We start from the raw sequence: 20,674 nt of genomic DNA on the forward strand, positions 1-20,674 counted from the left end.
GAGCCCATGTTTCATTAAACAGATCACAGGGTTTTGCATGCCACCATCAGTGCATTGTGCCCCTAAAAGAAATCTCCAAGATTGGAAGATCCCAAATGCCAATCCTGCACCTTTTTTGAGTTGAGTGTGGACAATTAACCCATTTATATTCTCAACAATCTATTGTTACCCACTTTGAAATGTTCGGATCATCCTATCCAGGAGATCCTTGTGGCATGGCCCATTTATAGTTGGGACCAACAGTCTGGATTACTGAAAACCACTTGCCGGAAATAAGTAAATATATTGTGCAAAGGCTGAAGTCTAAGATCATATTCTGATTCTTATCTAGTCAGACTGTAAAGAGAGAATAAGCTTTTCTCTAAGAAATTCATAGAAACAAACCACATCCAAAGTAAGATTTGAAGAGCCGTCATCAACATTAGAATACAAAAATCATAACTGGACCTGCAAAATGCAAAAGGTGTTTGATCTTCCCAAACTGGCAGGAGCTTAGTGAATTTGATTGAGACCTTCTCAAACCTTTTTGGGAAGCTATGCAGGCTGCATTCTTCAGCAAACATTCCAGCAGCATTCCATTTTATAGAGGATGCATCTCGCCATGTTTAACAGGCATCTAGCATTTAGATAGTTTGCAGTGTCATACGGTCAACAGAACATCTGATCCTTTCATTAGAAGAGTATGGTTAATTATCCTTGAAGATAATATTTTATCGAAGTGGAATTCTAACCTGAATGCATGACACCAATTTCCTTATCTAGTACTCTGCATCTAGGATTGAACTAGTCATGCAACAGTCCATGATTCAAAATGTTTGATGGGTGACAACCGGCATGGATAGGCCTCATTAGAAAATCTTATGAAATGAATCATCTTACCTGTCCAGTCCATGGACCTTTCTCATTCAACGCTGGCCATTTCAAGAAAAGCCTTCATGCTTTCCATTTGTAGTCCTTAAGCATCTGGCCAGTATAAGTTATTCATTTCCGATCTACTGTGGACCCACCCAACAAGTCATGGACCATTTTGCCACGTCTTCGGTTCAGAACACCAAATGAAAAGTGAAACTACTAATTTTTAACCGCCCTGAATCATGTATCTCTCATCTAAAAACCAGAATACTAGAACATCCAACTTCCTACGAAGCAGGCCACTTAGTTCTCAATGGAAGCCTCCGCACTGACGTTGGTTACAATTAAGTTAACGCTGATATCATATACTTTAGAAAAGACTAACTGCCATCTTGAGCTTGTCCCGTCTCCATTTGGGCAATTCATAGAAGGCTTTCTTGGTCATTCCAAACTTCTCTTGAAACTCTTCATCTGACAGATATGCCTACATACCATAAGAATTTTTAATGACTGAATAAGAGATGCAACAACCTTTAACAAGCTCAACAGCAAGCAGGCCAATTGTAGCATGAGTTTGAAGAGTTCAGTTAGATGCTGCAGCAAGCTTGCCAGCAAAGAAACAAGAAAAGGGGAAAGCAGCTGGCACAGATTTTTGTTTCAAACAAAAAGCAATATGAGAATGGGGGAAAAGAGAGAGAGAGAGAGAGAGAGAGAGAGAGAGAGAGGAGGAGGAGGAAGATGAGAAACGAAAAACAACTGCTAGAGTGGCACCCACTCATTCTACTTTTGGTTATAGTACAAAATCTTATTGTCATATAACCCAAAGTAGAAAAGAAAAGATTGCTGCTAGAAGTCAAGAGTGTAAATAGTGCTTCCCCTCTCTAAATATTTAGACGAGTGTATATGAACATACCTCTCGTTTGGTCATGTCTATTCCTGTTATTGGATTGTCTGAAGTCACTTTTAGGCGATCATAAGGGAAGGTTTTGAGTTTACTATCAGTTTCACTTCCTTCATCACCTGGAATCGTCATGGCTCTGAATTTCTCCAAACTGGAATTCTGCTCCTCTGTCACTGGGGAAGATCCTAGTGATTCATCTGCAAAGGAAATATATTTAAAAACAAACACCAACTTCTTATCAAGCCACACAAGTAATTAGTCTGGACATGTGACGAGGACATTCCAATTAAAAAGAAATTAGTAGACATATCAGACAATGTGACCCAGTTTCTGGGCAAAACCTAGGCCATGTTTGGAAACCATGAATTCCATGCCAAACAATGGAAAAGGAAAAAGGTTTTCCTTTGATGTCATGATTTCTGATCTTTGGAAAGCAAAGAAAATGATAGATTCCATCCAGAAATCATTACACTTTTCCATAATTTGGATTCATGAACAAGAAACTAGGTGAGTATTGTGAAAGGAATATGAGATTTCCACTTGCTACCAAAACAAGAACTCAAAATTAGAATCCATATTTTTATAGTTCTCATGAGAATCATCATTAGATAAAAAAAAAAAAAAATTCCTTTCTTTTTCCATGGATTCCACATACCCAACATGCCCTTAGCTTACCTTTTTCCTTGCTTTTTGGTATTAATTACATCGGGTTCATGTAGTTGTAGTGTACTTTTATTTATCCAAGTACCCTCTCCTGTATATTTTAATTATTGCTTGACCTTTCATCATATATGATATAACTGCATGACATTTTGGCATGTTAGGTTTGCTGTCTGTCTGACACCCTTACACATGTCTGATACCAGCAAGCATGTAACCTGACAGGAAAAGGACCCAGGCCAGGCATCATTCAAGTGAGGCATTATATAAAATATGTACCTCTGCATTTGAGAAATCGAGACAATTGAGTATTCTTTTGGTGCAAAGCTGTGGAGGCTTCGTTACCAGCACTACGATCAGGAGTTGCTCCTGGAAAGAGTTTTCGAGCAACTGGAGTTGGGCTGGACAAGCGGCGACCGTTTGGAGCATCAATACCTGGGGAGAAAGCGCGGGATGCAGGAGATCCAGTTCTTGAATGAAACCCACTGGAACTGAGAGACCTGCTTCTTGAACCATTTGGTGTGGATTCTGAGTGGCGCGTTCCATACTGTGAACTTCTTTGAGGTGTCTGCACAAAATGTTGATTTGCTTATTAAAGCATACATAGAAAATATCCCCTTTATCAAACTGGGGACACATATATTTCATGCTCCCCCCCTTTCCAATTTTGCAAGTATGATTCATGAACGTTGAAAAGGGAAATTTTGAATAGAGATGGATGAAGACATAAAATTGATGCATTCATTTTTGCAATTTTGCCACACAGAAATGAAGGTAACCTGTAACTTTTTATAATAATGAGGATCACAGTGATAATGACATGTCACCTTTTGCTACATGCATAAGCAGACCATGTTCATACCATTATGCTGAACAGCAGGTTGGGGCACCACTGTGTTTTTGGATCCAAGAAAGACACTAATAAAAATCAAACAAACCATTATGGAGATCCTATAATTGCTCATCCAAATGCTTGAAAGTTACAAGCCATTAGAAATCCACCTGAAATATGAATTCCTGTTCATTTCACTGCAGTCTAACCTCAGGGCCTTGTATGGATATTGGGAAAGAATGAAAAAAAAAAAAAAAATTGTAATTTCAATGATGATTTCCATGAGCACTATTCAAAGATGAATTCTCATGGATTCCATTTTTACGGACTTGTTCGAATATCAAGTAGAAATCTATTTTTTTGTGGGACAATGCTCACCTCATATCTATTCATGTTTTATTCTGTGAGAAAGTCGACAGTTTAATCAGAAACCTGAAGAAAATTGGAAGGAAGTAAAGTTGATGACTTACTTGCAATTCTGGTGCCAATCCTTTCAAAATAGCAAGCTTTCTCTCAAATGAGTTCCCATGCATCTGCAATGACATCAACCAACTAAAGTCTAATTGCATGAGCAAAAGTAATCAATAAACATCTATAACAGGATCTAAGGAAATTTCAGCAATTTCTCTTCATAAACCTGCACCTCTTCTTATTGACCGAAAAAGAATAGTTGCCATGTCAAATGAAAGACGATTATCACCACTGAATATAAAGAACCCAGATTGGTATAATGGAATGATGGGAAATGATACACTTACATATGCCCTTGACGGATCCCATGCAAAGAACCGAGTGAAAAAGGGTGGTTCATGTCCTTCTGTAACAACATATATAGCAGTCTCTAAAGACGGTCCTTCTAGAAGAATGTCTGCCTCAAGGTATCTCTGCAAGTTACAAGCAAAAAGGAATAAGAAAAGGACAAATATGCATGGGTGGAGAAAGGAAAACATGTAAGATGAGTGCTAGTTTAGAGGATCACTTCATTACAATATATGCACATTAGAATTTATATACTGAAAGAACAAGAAATATCATTCCCCCGCCAAAGCTGGCAAATTCATAATGCATATGACAAAAACAGAAACATATGATGGAAGGCCAATAAGCTGTAATACCTTGCCTAGAGTGAGGCCTTGCTGCTTAGATTTGATATTTGCATGTTGCCCAATCCAGACATAGATTTCACTGTGGCAATCTAACACTAATACTTCTTCAGTAGTCAAGTCATCTTGAGTGAAGTTGAAGATCTCTTTCACCTGAATTTTTTTATTTTTTTTTTTAAAGTAAGATGAAAGGATATTGCTAGATGCCTGATCATAGGGGAACTTTATCACAGAAAACAATAGTCTTGAAATTAAAGAGACAATAATGAGACATAGAAGGAGATTTGGTATTACGTTTACTTGTTGATTACATACATTATTTTGCTCTCATGCATAAAGAACAAGAACAGTTTATTGTGTTTATTTTGTAAGGATTTTTTTTATTTATTTTTTTCAAAACTTTGTATATTTGTATTGATGAGACAATGTACATCCTTTCGGACGGGGCCACGACTGACAGGAAAACACAATCGGGCCCCAACTATCATATACCGAAATCAAATACAAAGGTATAGAAGAGAAGAGAAGCCACAGCAGGGAGGGAGAGACTAGAGGAGGGCAGTCTCTTTAGCAGGATCAGATGAAAAGGAGGTAGAGAGGGGTTGGTTGGACGGGAAGGAGTGATTGACCCAACTTCTTTCTTGATTTTACGATGTCTAACACAGCCCATACCAGCTTTGTCCAGGACAAGGTTACCTCTAATGAGACGGGGAAGATCTAATGGCCTGAGATACAGTCTATCAAAGGAGCCACTGCTGGCTAGGTTAGCAAGACCGTCTGCCACAGAGTTGCCTTCATGGAGCGTATGGGAATAGCGAAGGTTCAGGGGCTGGGATTGCTGGTGTATGTAACCAAGGAGGTACCAGAGATTCCAGCCACAAGAGGAGGAGGAGGCCACATCGAATAGAGTACGGGAGTCCGTTTCAACAATAATGGAGGAGAACCCCATTACTTTGCACAAATGGATGCCGTCAGCCATGGCATGGCCTTCTGCCACCATGTTGGAGACCTGACCAAACTGGTTGTGGAAGGCAAAGATCATATTACCCCAATAGCCGCGGCACACGCCTCCCCCACCCCCTGCTACAGGGTTTCTCTTGGCAAAGCCATCAACGTTCAGCTTGATCCAATTCTTAGGAGGCTTGACCCACTTGACAACAGAGGCAATCATGGAAGAGGGAGGAGCAGAATGAGTTGCTTGAGAGCCTCCGAGGACTAGCTCTTGCCATCTTGAGTGGTCGATATCAGGGAGGAGCGAACCTATCTCAATGAGTCGGTTAGATATTCTGATGATGGTGGCATCGGCCTTAAAAGTCTTGTTATCAAATCTAGCTCCATTCCTGCCAATCCAGATTTCCCATACAATGATAGCTGGGGCCAAACCAATGAGAAGTCGACGCAGAGAAGACGTTGAGGCAGCTGAGGACCATTGGTGAATTATAGCGTAAATAGACTGGTTTTGGCTGAGAGGCATTTGGAAGAGGGTGGTGAAGTGGGTCCAGACCTTAGACGCAATCTTGTTGTGGGAGAAGAGGTGGTGAATATCTTTGGCATGAGGCTGGGGGCTGAAGATAGCGTTATTGATGGGAGAAATTGGGGCTGGAAGAAGGAGTGTGGTTGGGGGGGGGAGGGGAATCTGGCAAGTTGGGCTAGGGGTTGTGTAGCCTAGGACCCAAGATGGGGTCTGAATGGGTGGAGCTGGTGGGAGTGGCTGCTGCTGAGGAGGGGTGGAGGCCGAAGGTTGTTTGGAGCATGGGGAGGGCATGGGTGAGGCTCCTGCTGGGTAGTGGTTGATGCTTGAGGAGGAGTGGGGCTGGATGGACGGTTGATGCTGTGGAGGGGGCCACTGGCCACGGTCGATAGGGGAGGCCAGCATGGTTGCCTGCCTGGACCGGCTGTACAGGTGGGAGAGGAGAGGGGGCTGGGCCCAAGATGCCGGGAAGGAGATGGGGGAGATTGGCACAGATCAGCAGCTATTTGCTAAGCAGGGAGAATGCTGGGTGGGGAGTCAAGTGCTGCATTTCGAGGGAGAAAAGGGCAGGTTTGCTGGGGATGAGACGTAGATGCTAGGGCGTTTGGAATGTTGGGCTGCGGGCTTGCGGTTGCAGTCTACCGGAGAGGAGGTCGGATGGAAGGATCGACGCCGGGAGAGGTGAGGTAATCACAGCAAGAACATTTGGAGGCAAGACTAATCCCAACGCGTTGGACAGCCGCATCAACAGGAACTACCATGTGCATTACCTTCCAGCAGAAAATGGCTATCTTGGGAGGAATGTACTGGTTCCAGGCCCAGATAGCCCATCTTTGTTTAGGCCGTGATGAGCGGAGGTTGGCCCATGCTGATTTGAGAGAGAATTTGCCATCCGGGGAGAGGTTCCAGCTGAGCTTATCCTCTCTGTCTGTGAACACTATACCGCATTCTGTGATAGCTTGGATGGCCTGAGGGGGCAGGAGGTTTCCTGCTTGGGTGAGGTTCCAGGTACCGGATGGATCCCAGAATTCGGAGACAAGCATGTCTCTAAGAGGAGGCTGCGGAGGAGAGGTGGCTGCACCTAAAAGAAGGCCCTTTCCTGTCCAGTTTTGGAGCCAAAACTTAACGTTCCCGGAGCCAATCAGCCATCTGGATATTTTGTTAAGGATTGAAGATACGTATCTTGTAGTCTCTCATTTTGAAGCTAATTAGTAATGATGTAGCTTCACATTATGACATCTACCACATTTCCCTTTCCTCAGGAACTATGAAAATGCCTGTTACTTTTAGAAATACATATCTTCATCCACACACAAACTGGAAACTTCTTGGTTAAACACACTAACTTCCATCAATCTTGCCAGGTCTTCTTATTGCATAGGGTTATTCTCTTGGAGTGATTAAACAGGCTTTGACAAAGAGGATGGACCTTGGATATGCTCTATCATTCTTGAGTAGGTTTTAGATATGGCAGCTGAATTTGACGTAGATTGGTCATAATTCGAGAGATGATAATGGGGTAGCCAACTTACTGGATTTTATAAGCATATAGAGACACATGGATTCTACGGTGTGGATCAGTTCTTGCTGAAATATGAATGAATGCCCATGAAAGTCAATAGATGTGTATTGTGTATGTGAAGAGTACCTTGAAATCACCTGAAAATATGAGAACGCGATCAAGGAGCAAACGAACCACAAGCTGTTGTTAGCAATGTTTGCTAGAGACGATTATAGCTGAGGTGAACCACGTTATCTTTTGATAGTAAAAATTACATATGAGAAGAAATGATGCCCACCTTCAGTAAAGGTACAGGTAAACAGATGCGGATCTTCTTCATATGCTTTAATCTCTTTTTCCCTTGGATATTCTGCCTTACCACCAATTGCATCCCAGAAACTGTCAGGTTCACTGCCTTCCCTTACTGATATAGCTTGTCGCGTGGGCTGTTAAAGAAGTCAATAAATGGAAATCAAATTGGATTGCAATGAAGAAGACAAATTGAAGTGAAACATATGTTCTCAGTTAGAATCCATATAATATCAGTATGAATATTGCCTCCAGAAAACTGCTTTGTGCCCAGAAGTTAAGGCTGCTATTGAAGAACACCTTGACTTCTGCGTGGTATCCAGATACCGGAAACACAAATTCTGTTACTGAAACTGAAGATCTGGTGATTCTTTCAGCTTTGATTCCCTACAAAGGCAGCTGCATGGTCTTTATTGGGAGCTGGAACTGCCTTACCTACAAAAATACTGGGACAGCCAATGTCTCTACAAAACACCACCGCCCCCTTTCCTATTATTGACAGCTCCCTGATATCCTGCCTATTGCTTGCTGGGGTAATTTATGCACCAGATTGACAGTTCTAATACCTTTCCATTAATCCCAATACACTTTTCAATATTACGCTTCTATGAAGTACTTCATGTAATTTTGTATCTTTTGATGCAAGTAAACTGTACAGATGTCTCAGCATGGCAGCTTATCCAGACTTTCTATATCTGGTGACTCGTTCTTTGAAACAGGAAACTCTACTCGTGTCTTTAAGTTATGTAGATTCCAAGCAATGGCATTTGTAAAAGCCATTATATTCATTTCTCTACTTATCATTTTACTATTATTTGTCCTCATTGATATGGTGAACTTAACAGTTTTTTCTTTCTTCTTTTCTTTCTTTCTTTCTTCTTCTTTTTCCCCCTCTTGTGTGTCAGGAGAGCTGGTGTGGAACCTGAAACACCAGGGTCATGACACAATTACCATCTATGATTAAGCAACAAGATTTGTCAATTGTGGCTATATCTAGTGTCCAATCACATGAACACCAATGTGGAGGGAGCAAACTCGAACCGGGCGACATATCACATTAGCCTTGCAGTGATGACCTGAACAAACTCCCAATCAACGTGTTCAACAAGAGAACGGCAAAAGATTCCACCCCTCTAGCAACTCTGGCCAAGATGGATGGCCCACGCAATGACGAACGAAGGTCAGCCTACCCTCATACACGAGATATGATTTTTTTGAATCTATGCGACCTCTTTCACTCCGGTTCTGAATGTCAGTTTTAACAGCAAGGAGCCCTTAGCAATTGCAAGATGAAATCTTGCCCATCATTAAGGCAAGAATCATTCACGTCAGCCAACATCCTAGATAATATATTTAGTGGCTGATTCATGCAACCCATCTTTGACTCACCATGCATGTGGGTGCTTTGGTGGCCCCATCGCATGGGGTCCACGTCCAACAGGATTGAACACTAAATTGAAACAGTTTGAAAAACATGATTCAATGAGACAATGCATGTAAGCACATATCCTTAAGGACCATTACTATTTAGTTCCCTTTAGGCAAGGGGGGAAAAATAAAATGCAGAGTATCAGAATCTGAATGAGATAGCTACATACATATATTTGGTCCAGCATCCTGTCAAGAAGGTCATGATCTCTTGGGGAAGAAAGATTCCCTGACCAAGTGAAGATAGAGGCTCCAGCTTGCAAAATGTAACAATACGATGAATTGAGTGAACCCGAGACCTGAGGTTCATTGTCAATACTCAATAGTGATTAGCTTTGATGTTATAAATCATAATCAACTAGTACAAAAACATCAGAAGTGAAGCAAACTTTTCCTGGTCAATCGTTGTGCTTTGGTTCATGTTTCCAGATTGGGAATGTAACCAAATAGGCAAACATACGTATTAGTCAGGAGTGTCAAAAACAGTCAATTGTCTTTGTACCCCCTTGACATGCAATGTAATTCCGAATTCCAATGCATATTGCCAGGATTTCAGAATATTGAATTTGAAATCAATAAATATAGATGTCTATTTAAGCCTAATTTTGAATTAGGGCTTGTACTGATGAGTGTTTTCTCTCTAAGGGCTAGCATTTTGTGAGGTGAGAGGGTTTCTACACTTGTAAGGGCTTAGGAAGGAATTTTCTCAAGCAATCTAGGGTTTCCTAGAGGTGTACATCGCAAGGGGAGATTGGGTGATCCTGTAGTCTAAGAAGGTGAATCTGTAAACTCTAAGGTTTTGATTATAGTGTACCTCTGTCGCTTTGTGCCGTGGTTTTTTCCGCAAGGGTTTTCCACAGAAAAAATACCGTTGTGTTCTGTGTGTGATTGCCTTATTGGTTATTCTTCTTTATTCAATTGTTCTATCTTCATTGTACGTGCTTCTGTAGAGCACACAGATTGGCAGTGGTATTAGAACAGAATTTCTAATGCCTAGCTTGATCTGGGTTTGTTAGGGGGTCTAAATCCCAACAATCTGAAAGAAGAGGAATTACATGATACTCAAGCTGCGGTTGAGCTTGATACTTAGGTTGTGATATAAAAACATTTTTAACTTCCAGTAGAAATCAAAGCTTTTTACAGTAGACCGATATTTGATAATTTAATCATCCAAATAAGGAATCCAAAGGGAAGCCTTCAGATTCCATATTTTGCACCAAATTAGACGATTAATCATGAAATGTCATGATATTTGCTGCCACCAAACGCACCCTAAATCATATGGTTTTCATCATAAGTTGCAAGCATAGTTTGCAACCGTTCAGTTTCCAACAAAAAGATGCATGCTTTCCACCATATTTTGCAAGCATTTATCATATTTATTATTTGGATTAGAAGCTCTTACCATGTTTGGTGAGAACAACAGTATGGATGGACTATTTTGTTGTATTGCCCACTATTTGTCAAAGACCCTACTTGAACTAGCATATGTAGCTCTTGTACACATTAGGCGCATTGGCACGTGTGGACATGCGGTACACTTGTAGATTAATATTCGAATATTTGAGACGTGGGTTACTTAAAGATGCATGGGTGGCACATGTTGATCTCTTGAACACACACAGTGGCATGTGCAACATGTGTGGCATATGTACACATGGGTATTGACACATATGACACATGTGGGGGCGCTTGAAGGTCGAATGTGGCACATGTGGGTGATTGAAGATGAGTGGTCTCAAGATGAGCAGTCTCACTTATGGCACACACACGTGTCTCATGTGGCACATATGCTATGCATGTTTACGAAAGATATATTTAATAGAAAATGGGCTAAAACCAACTCTAGATTTGTCCAATCTACACTAAAGCTAGTTTTTTGGACACTATCTTTGGTTTTATTGGACTAATTTCCACTGTCCGAATAATGGTTGATGACAAACCATGGACATGAGACCTATCAGGACAAGGCTGTCCAAATGGAACTTTTTTAGTTTTTTTTTTTTTTTTTTTCTGGTTTCTTCTTTACATTTCCAAAAGCAAATCATTATCATTCTCATTTCAGACACAAGGTCTCAAGTTTCAACTTACAAGATCAACTTGGATGGCTTGCATATTTTCAGGACCTGATCCTTGAACACGAAACAGAGCCGCCTTATTTTCATCATAAGTTTCATCAGAAATTCCATTTTCTGATATGAATCTCTTATAACTGGAACTCATCCCGCCCTACATGAAATGTAAAATAACAAAAACAGAAGCATGCCCAATATGTAATTTTTATATTTATTAGTCCAAAAGACAAATAATCTGTTACAAAATTAAACTAGTGTATCTAGTGCATGATGCTTATAGTACACACCTTGAAAACAATCAATGTCTGGAAAATCGAGAAGAACTGAAGTGGCTCCTTACCGTCAAAAATTTGAGCCTGGAATAGAAGGAAAATCAATGCAGTGATTCAGAAGGAAAACCATATTGTTAAGATTACAGAACAGTGCAACACTAGAAAGTCAAATGAGAAATATAATGTGATAACAATCATTGAATTAATGGCATTCATGAGAAGGTAACTCGGGAGGCATTCATAAAATATAATTACTAAAAATTGTGAAAAAGAAGAAAACTTCGCCAATCTAGAATACAAACCAGAACTGGATGGGCCTTGATTGAATCAACCATAGCACTCATAAGGGAGATTGCATCAACTCTATCTTCCTGTATCAAAATACAGTATTCGTGAAAAAAAAATAAAAATCAAATAGAATTCAAAGCGAATCACAGACCAAAGGACGACCCCCTCCCACTCCCCCACACCCCCGCTTTCTCTCTCTCTCAAATGACAATTATTCCTACTCTTCTAAGAATCTTATTCAAATAATTGCCCATTAGCAGAAACAAACTGTATGTGCATATTTCGTATTTCTCTAGTTCTCATTAAAAAGTCACAATGAGTTTCTTCATTTATACTCCTAGGTTGACCATGTCTCTGCTACCCATGTGGCATATTACCTTAACAACGCGTGCCTTGGTTTTGGAAACATGAACGCTTCCATCATAGATCTTCAAAAGATTTGGATTACACAAATACAGGGAGGTGCTCATAGAGTCTTCTTTTTTTCTTTTTCTTTTTCAAAGGTATACTACTAGGGATTGAACCCCAGATCACTCACACATACTACACTGTCTCTACCAGCACATCCAACGAACGGGAGGCTCATAGAGAGACGAAAAGAAAATCGCACTACAGCATGCATAAGAAATTTTATCTAACATATGCTTTTTCTCCACAATTTTACCTCGGTGCTATATATTTTATTAGTTTGGCAGTATACGTTTGTTAAAAATTCTCACATGGACCAGGGAAGACCTTAGTGTCAACATTTGTGGCCAAGTTAAAGTTAATAAACATTAGCAAGTTTAGTTAAAAATTTGATATCTGTGCATTGGATGCATCTTCGTATTCTGATCCACTATACTTGGAATTTACTGATGTTAGGAAGGAAGAAAACAATTGTGTTAATTCATTGGCTTGTCAAGGATATTCAATGAGGTAACAAGCATTCCACAGAAAACACAACCCACATTCAGTTATTTCCAAGATACCAATTTGTTAGGCCATTGATCAAGAAAAAGATAGATCTTGTATGAGCTGTATGCATTACCATAGTGCTGTTACATCCCAGCCACGCATAAAACAGATGCTCATCTTTCTCATCACCAGGATAAGTGTACTGCACAACAAAGCAATCTCCGCTGAAAAGCTTACCCTGTTCTGCAACTGGAACGACGGCGGCAACATGACAATCTACTCGCCAGACCTGAAAAAGTTCAGAATCAAAGGACCATTGTGAAATGAGATATCGCTTGACATTAATTCATATCTAGAACCATAGATTCCAGAATTTTCTGAGGAAAAGAAGTTACTTTAAGAATGCCACTGCAATCTATAAAAGGTTGACAATCGTCTTCAGGAAATTCCTTCACATCATAACCCTGATGCTTAAATATGGCTGTAAAATAAGGTGACCAATACATTGAGAATACATCATCCTGAGGAACAAAACTACCTGAGCTTTTCAAGATTTTATTAATTTTGTGGCAAGGGAGAAACCTGCTACTTTCCCTCTCCCTTCTTCATACAAATTGGAAACTGTACTTTGAGCCCAGACATCAAAATATGATCTAAATGTGGCAGTTTCAGATCCTTCTGTCAAGAAAGTTATATGTGTGCTTGTTGACCTTCCCTGAGAAGCCACAATATCCTGAGAAATAGCAGGCAGGTAAGCAGGTAAGTCAGAAGAAGAATTCTTCCAATATAAGAAAAGTCCTAACAGATCAAGGTGGGAAGCATGAACAAACACATGCATCTAAGGACTTGCACTGTGCTTGCAAAAGGCAAATGCAGGAACAGTCACACACTTTATTACATGGAAGCAAATGTGCCTTCTGTCCACATCACCAAAAACAGGCATATAACCAAGAATTACAGCAGCATGTAAACATGCAAATTGGCATGTTTGCCATGCATAGACGCATGATAAGTGCAATGTGAAAAATACAAGCCTTGGTATGTGTTACAGTCTGTAAAGCTTAAAAGCATTTGCCATGTACACACAGGCTCTCTGCAGCAGATTCAACATTAAAGCATAAATGTGTCATAAGACTCAAGTCACTCAACTAAAATAGACCCATTACATCTGCCTGAAATATCTGCATGTGCATTGGAACATAAATGCACATGTAGAAACACTCATCATGCATGTGCACAGGCAAATACAGAACAGTCATTCACTGTATAAACATGAGGTAAACATAAACACGACGAAATATAGATGCACAAGTCAATTTCTCACCTCTATTGCTGAAATAGACGTCTTTCGCTCGGTGATAGATGTGTTTCTTCCCATCCAAACAAAAATCTCGATATCACAATCTAACATATAACATCTGTCTGTACTCAGCATCTCTTTAATTAATGAGGTTTCCTCAATTGAGCATGCTTTTCCTTTATCCATCCTATGGATAAAGGGGAAAAAAATAAAAAATCCATCAACCATTCCAGGTGAAAAACAAATAGTATGTAGGTTTTACAAACAAATCAAGTCAAATTAGAATTGGAAGGGGGTCGGGATAGGCAAACTCAATACAAAATCATCCAGCTCGAAAGCTCACCAAAATAGCTTTGCAGATGGAATTGAAGATTCATTCTGAACTGCACAAGGTGAATCGCGGGTGATGGGAGCATAGCCACCGAATAAGCTCCAGAACTCCCCAACATCAGAATCACCAACAAACTTCCCATCCTCTGTAGTGATGAAACGGTTAGAATTTGTGGCATACCCGTCCATTTAAAACTATAAATTGAGCTACCAAATTACCTATGGTTGCCACTTCACACCTCCCACCGTGCTTGTTATCTTTGATATATTGAACAACCTCCAAAGCTTTTGCTCTTTCTGGCATGCTGGAATTGCACCCACTAAAGAGATAAATTTTTGACTCTGTGTCAAGTATAAATACATCATTGTGGTTCAAAGAGGACCGAGAGAAGGGTACCTGGTCAGATGCAAATAGCAGTCAATAGTAGCCTCTGTTACTAGGATGCATGTGGCAGAATTAGAAACAGACGCAAGGAGTTTGACATGACAAATGTCGCCATTTTATGATAGGTATTGAAAAATATTGTGTTACATACATATTTGCCCTACAAAAAACCGAAGATTGATCCTTTTTATAAATATAAACAATGTCAAAAAAGAACACACATATATATGTGACATGAGTGGCCACATATGTCAGGGTCCTCATGGAACATGAAGTCAAGCAGGATTTTGGCCCAAAAAATAAAATAAAAATCAGATATCCGACGCATTTGACAAAGTATGAAAGAATGAAAATAAATCAAATACATGGAACCTCAAAATGTTCAATCGTATAATGCTTACTTCTCTAACATAAACAGCATGGTCCCCCTTGCATGTTAACAAGCAAACTTTATATGTCTGACTGTCCAAAGTTCCCACTTCTGAAGAGAAAACTCCTTCAATGGGTATGATACAAGGCTTAAAGTATGACAAGAACTTCTCTGTTTCGCAACCTTGTACTTCCCTATATTGGACAGCATGGGAGCCCAATGCTGCATCTAACTCAACTGCTTTATCTGATACCAGGGCTGAGTCAATCTGCCAACATTTGACATTTAACAAAAGAGAAACTTCAAACCTTCAAGAAAAAGATAGAGAATCAAAATGTGAAGAGGAAAAAAAAATACCTCCTTTGCATCCTTTCCCAACCAATAATGTATATCATGCTGAGAAAGTCCACTTTTAAGCATAACTGTCTACCTTGGTGGTAACAAGAAACGGTCAAATTAAAAACCACCATCAGAATACAAGAACCAAAGTTCAATGAATATTACTAGGCACCACTACTCAGTTAGTAAACTTTCATTAGTTCAAAGCACCTTTGCTTAGATGGTACCCCAAAAAAGAAAAAGAAAAAGTTCGAGTCAGAAAGTAATGTTTTTAAAACTTTAAAATATTGCTGAATAGTTGAGATGCTGAACCTGTAAATGACTTACACTCAAGATCAAATATGAACTTCCAGAAAAAAACTTGCCATGTGATGACTTAGGAACTGGAACCAACCGAAGGTTCTCCACACACCAGATTTCCAGTCCTCTATGAACAAAATAAGAGTTAAGGATGGCCTGAAGAAAATAAGAAAAAGCATTGACAAGAAACATGGATCGTTCGAGTATATTACTACGTAGTGGGAGTTCAAACATCAGGAAAAAAGTATGCATTGAAAGGCATAATACACACATGTGTTCTACCCAGACATGGCAAGCATGTGATATGGATATGGCGTAGGATACCACTTTCATGCTTAAAAAGAAAATTCCATGACACGGCAATACAGATTCATTACCTATTTGAAGTATCTAGTTATCATGCACATACACATGCAGAAAATGTAGAAGATACAGTCCTTCCAAATCTGGTGGTGACTCTCCAACCAAACATGACAATTGTTTGGTGGTTAAGACCATCCACATTGCCAACCTATTTGTGGATGGAGAATACCTAGAATTTACAAAGAGGACATGATAGTACCATTTGAGTTTGCACTTGGAATTTGGACCACTTATTATTTTACTTCTAACCATCCATTTGATAGTAATCAATTGAATGGTTAAGACTGCTTATTCAGTGTGATTTTAGAGATAGGCTCCACCAATAATGTGCCCCACAATTTGGGTGGTGTGGACCAGCATGTTTCAATGGATTTTGCGTTGAGATCAAGTGATATAGCACCTCCAATGATGAAGGTGTCAGAATAGGGACAGAGATGAGATGTTGGGATGACAACCAGACTGATCTCAACAAAAACCATTCTTTCCCCTCATCTACCATAACCATAGGATTAGACACCGATGCCCTTCCATCTGCAGCACTTGAACTAAGCTGGATAATTACTATTTTATCGATAAAATAAACTGAATACAGCAAGTTGATAGGTGGGTGTGTGTGTGTGTGTGTGTATGGGGGGAGGGGGGGGAGTGTAAAGTCATTTGATTTTAAAAGGATTTCCAACCCCCAGCAAATATTATACTGTATTCAATAGATTTCTAACTATGACAGGGCAACAAAATACCGTTTGAAGTAACATTAGTTTCTACTTCGCCCAAGTTCCATTGCTCTTGAAACTGCATTCTTTTTTAACATTGAGACTTAAAATGAGCACATGAAAACGCAACCACATTTTAAGAATTAGAGAACTGATCATCTACAGGCAAATTCACCACAATTTGTGGTGTCATGCCATCTTTCCCACCAACATACCACTCATGTAGGGAATTCATATCCTGAAAGGCAGGTCCCAACATGAAGATCACCTGATGCAGTGTTCGAAATATCGGTATTGCGTTACGTATTGCATTCTTGGGATACGGATACGTATCAGTTATCGCATGGGATATATCAGTTGTATTGTGAAATGTATCGCTATTGTTGGAAACATGGGGAAACATTGGGAAATTGGTTGAATTTTTCGATGAAACTTCGGTGATTGTTATAAAAAACATCAATACACACTTATAAATCAAAACATTACAAAAAACAAGTACACATAACATGTTTTCTTTGTATGGGGTCCTAATCTATGCGTTGTCTAACTAAATTGATGCAAGCATATTCAATGTCTATTCATATAATTTATAAATGTAAGAAGACATGTGGAAACACAAGCAATACATTCAAAAGCAAAAGAAGAATCACTAGATTAGGTTACAGACATGTTTGATGTGATGTTTGAACACAATCCGAAAATAAGAGCATCGAAATTCGAAAATGCTTACTAGATCGAACATGTGAGATATATCGCACTACTTGTGCATTTCGCATCACACTGGTGGGATACAAGATATATCGTGGGATATATCGGCTGATATCGTCGATATTTAAAATAGTGACCTGATGTAAAAATCGGGCGGAGCACTCATCAGTTGGGCCACAACGTTTGAATGAATGGACAATTGATAGTCTTACTCAACATACAGGCACGACCCACCTAGTTAGGGGATCAGCTGGATGTTCGAGAAGGATGATCTTCATGGTGGGGTTTACTCTTTTCATGGTACAGACTGCACAAGAGCCATATTAGTACTTAATAGGGTGATGGCACAGCACTACAAGTTGCAGTGCAATTGCCTATAATAGATCAGTTCTCTAGGAATTTTACAGGTGAAGCTTTATTCTGCTCCATCATTCCTTTGTTATGGAACCATTCCCCTAAAACAATTGAGTGAGGCGAGTCCACAGTTTTAAATGAAAAAGAAAAAGACCAGCAAAAAGTGAAAATAAATGTGGCAACAAAACAAGAAAAGAAGAGATTTTGCTATTTTTGCTATTGTTGCAACTTTGCAACAACCCAAGCACCAATTAAAGCTTCTTAACCATACAAAAAATTAGTAAGCCGAGTTGTTTAATGTGAATATACTGAATTTTAAATTCTATTTTGCCATGCTGATCTCAGCAATGCATTATCTCTACTCTGTCTGATACCAAAAATGCCCCTTTTGTGAGTTTATTATCATATTAACAACAACAACAAACAAATGCATTTCTATTGAAAATAACAGAAAATGTTTTTGAGAGATCATGTCGCTGCACAATGTATAAAGGGGATAATATTTGTTTTCAGCTGCAAGAAGTGTAAAACTTGCGGCCAAGAATGCAAGGAAAGGTAAAGAAAAACCATGACGTTATATTAACAAAATGAAACAGCTACAAAGGATACGCCTTTACTCCTGCACCCTGGAAAGCTGCATCCACATCCTTACTAAATAGTGACATTGCTCTCTGCAAGACCTGCTGTTCCAGGCTCTAAGCAAAATTTATCTTCTCTGTTGTCCAGACAATATACACTCATTACTGGTATGCCCCAAAAGCTTCGAATCCATCATCACCACCATCATAGCTTTCTCTCATATGCTAATGCAAAATCAAGGAGCAACTCACTTTGTGTGGGAATGCTAGATATTATCATCACAGAACACAGCTTTAAGAACAAAGCAATTATGAGTGGGTGGACTAACACAGAATTATCAACCTTTTTAGGATTAACGATCATGCAATATGCTATCTTTATCTTGTTGGATCTAAGAAGGGTAGTGAGTGAGGGGGTTGCTTCATTCACTCCGTCATTTTTTGGGGTCTGATATTGTGGCACTAGCGATGAGTTGGACACAGCTTCTAGTAATTCTTGCTGCAGCACAGTATATTGTTCCATGGGTTGTCCAGTTGAACTTTAACGAACAACGCAGGGTCCACCAACATCAGGGATTTTTATGATTTAACTGGGAGATTTTTACTTTCACATGAAGTAGTCTGTATGAAACTTTAATTTCATGCGCCATTTTAAAAAAATGATTCTCATGTGACCAAGACCAAAAAACTGAGTACGGGTCCATGCAAATCTTACACTTGACTATGATCCTAAAGGAGGTTTATCAACCTATAGAAACATTGCACTGTCAGATAACATCACTAACTGGGGAAGTGGATCTTTGCTGGTTTCAAGTCCAGGGCTCATCCGTTACAAAACAGGTAGGATTCTACTGTATTTTCCACTTCTCTCCACAAATTTGGAATTACCAAAAAATAAAATTTAAAAAAAAAAAAAAACTCCACAGAAAATGCTTAATTGCCTAAACATCAAGAGTAGACACCTTAAAAAAACTAGCATATAAAGCATTTAGCCAACATCACAGATCATCTGAGACAGAAATTCTCGTGGCAAAGAAAGGATGGTGTTCATCCAAGATGATCGTTATATTACTTACACAGTGTGCTGTGTTTCTGAGTATGCATGCCTTGTTCAGATGATCTTCCCTTGCTCCAATTAACAGCATTTTTGTTTGGGCCAGCATTCTGTACTGGTAAGGGCCACCTTCCAGTGATGAGGATCATCCATCTGGTGGTCCCCTCTACTAATGATCACAGCTATTTGTCCAGTTCCTCAGTATTTTGAACAGCCTTGATTGCGCAGGGACCCACTAGTACAGAAGTACCAGCTCAAACAAAAAACCTATAGTTCGAGTCATGGATTGCGTCTTTCCTGCATCTCTATTTGACTGTGTTTACCCAGAATTACGTGTCTATGTGCACATATGAATGTTTAAATGAACAAATTCACGATCTTTGAATGCATGTATGTACATACATACATATATACCTACAAAGCCTCTGTGCACGTGACATTGCCGCTATAAGAGATTCAAAAACAAATTTTTTTAAAGGAACAGAAAAAAGAAAAACATACACAGACTCATCTGAAGCTGAAATATCATATCTTTTCACCGAATTGAAAATCTAAAATTCAATTCTCTTCAAGGTACGAAAAAAAAACTCAAGACCGATATGCCACGAAGAAGAAGAGTAAGAAATAACTGAAAAAAGTGAAATATAACTACCTTTTCGGTTGAGAATCAGTCGATTCGAGTTTTGACGGATGATCGATCAAATGCAGAGATGATGAAGGGTGTTGGATCGAAAGGATAAGAACAAAAAGAGAGAAGGAGAAAAACCTAGATAGGGTCTCATGAACTCATGAATGCATTCTCTGCTTTTTAAAAGTGAAGGAGAAAAAAGAGAGGGAGAAAATAAAACGAAAGGGAAAGGTGGGGACGAGGAGAAGTGGAAGAAAAGCAATGGAGCGTGCTTTTTTTCTTTTTTTTTCTTTTTTTTTTGTCAGTTTTCAAGATCAGGTGGAGCCCATTTTTCAGCCCTGGATGGGGCTCCTCTGCGGCTTTCGGCCTGTCGTAGCCTGTCAATCGCGAGGTGAGATGTTTCGCGCCCAGCGAGATTTTGTAAAAAAGAAGAAATGCTTCGGACTTCCAACCATAGCGCACGATGAGGTCACTCGCAGCACGTGCCGATACATCACACGTGTGGGATATCAGGGCCACATGCAACAAGGGCGCTCGTTAGTTATATGGACTGGGGGAGATTTTCTTTCCTGCCGCGTGATACTTTTTGGACAAGTGAGACGGTGGTGATTGACTAATAAAAGTTTAAAAATTTATTGTGGGCCAGGAAAGTTTCGGATCGAG

At 39.6% G+C, this 20,674-nt stretch overlaps 1 protein-coding gene across 9 annotated transcripts; it reads right to left on the bottom strand.

Annotated features, from left to right (window-relative positions):
- Positions 1 to 1,058: 1,058 nt before the first annotated feature.
- LOC131252557 (villin-1) lies at positions 1,059 to 20,257 on the bottom strand. 9 transcript variants are annotated; one of them, XM_058253157.1, is made up of 23 exons: positions 20,036 to 20,248; positions 18,361 to 18,466; positions 15,641 to 15,740; positions 15,332 to 15,400; positions 15,006 to 15,242; positions 14,439 to 14,616; positions 14,233 to 14,365; positions 13,914 to 14,076; positions 13,172 to 13,322; positions 12,985 to 13,070; positions 12,723 to 12,878; positions 11,707 to 11,775; positions 11,420 to 11,488; positions 11,149 to 11,286; positions 9,228 to 9,356; positions 7,619 to 7,766; positions 7,479 to 7,540; positions 4,361 to 4,501; positions 4,004 to 4,129; positions 3,716 to 3,778; positions 2,693 to 2,981; positions 1,766 to 1,950; positions 1,059 to 1,336 (listed from the first exon to the last, which is right to left on the bottom strand). In XM_058253157.1, the coding sequence occupies exons 2-23, from the start codon at positions 18,414 to 18,416 to the stop codon at positions 1,223 to 1,225; spliced, it is 2,862 nt and encodes a 953-aa protein (XP_058109140.1). In that variant the 5' UTR covers positions 18,417 to 18,466; positions 20,036 to 20,248; the 3' UTR covers positions 1,059 to 1,222. The 9 variants fall into 9 exon arrangements, with proteins under 9 accessions (XP_058109140.1, XP_058109143.1, XP_058109139.1 ...); XM_058253160.1 differs by lacking the exon at positions 7,479 to 7,540 and adding an exon at positions 7,468 to 7,478 and having other exon boundaries at positions 18,361 to 18,554; XM_058253156.1 differs by having other exon boundaries at positions 18,361 to 18,554.
- Positions 20,258 to 20,674: the final 417 nt, after the last annotated feature.

This window comes from Magnolia sinica, chromosome 8 (assembly GCF_029962835.1).
Source record: "Magnolia sinica isolate HGM2019 chromosome 8, MsV1, whole genome shotgun sequence".
In the NCBI taxonomy this organism is placed as follows: domain Eukaryota; kingdom Viridiplantae; phylum Streptophyta; class Magnoliopsida; order Magnoliales; family Magnoliaceae; genus Magnolia; species Magnolia sinica.

Bases quoted from the DNA above. Each gene is read 5' to 3' on its own strand.
- LOC131252557 (XM_058253157.1), bottom strand. From the start codon at position 18,416: ATGTCACTATTTAGTAAGGATGTGGATGCAGCTTTCCAGGGTGCAGGA. The intron at 15,741-18,360 runs GTATCCTTTGTA...TTTTGTTCATAG, and splicing joins CAGGGTGCAGGAGTAAAGGC to AGGACTGGAAATCTGGTGTG. The intron at 11,776-12,722 runs GTAATGCATACA...ATTTTGATACAG, and splicing joins TGGGATGTAACAGCACTATG to GAAGATAGAGTTGATGCAAT.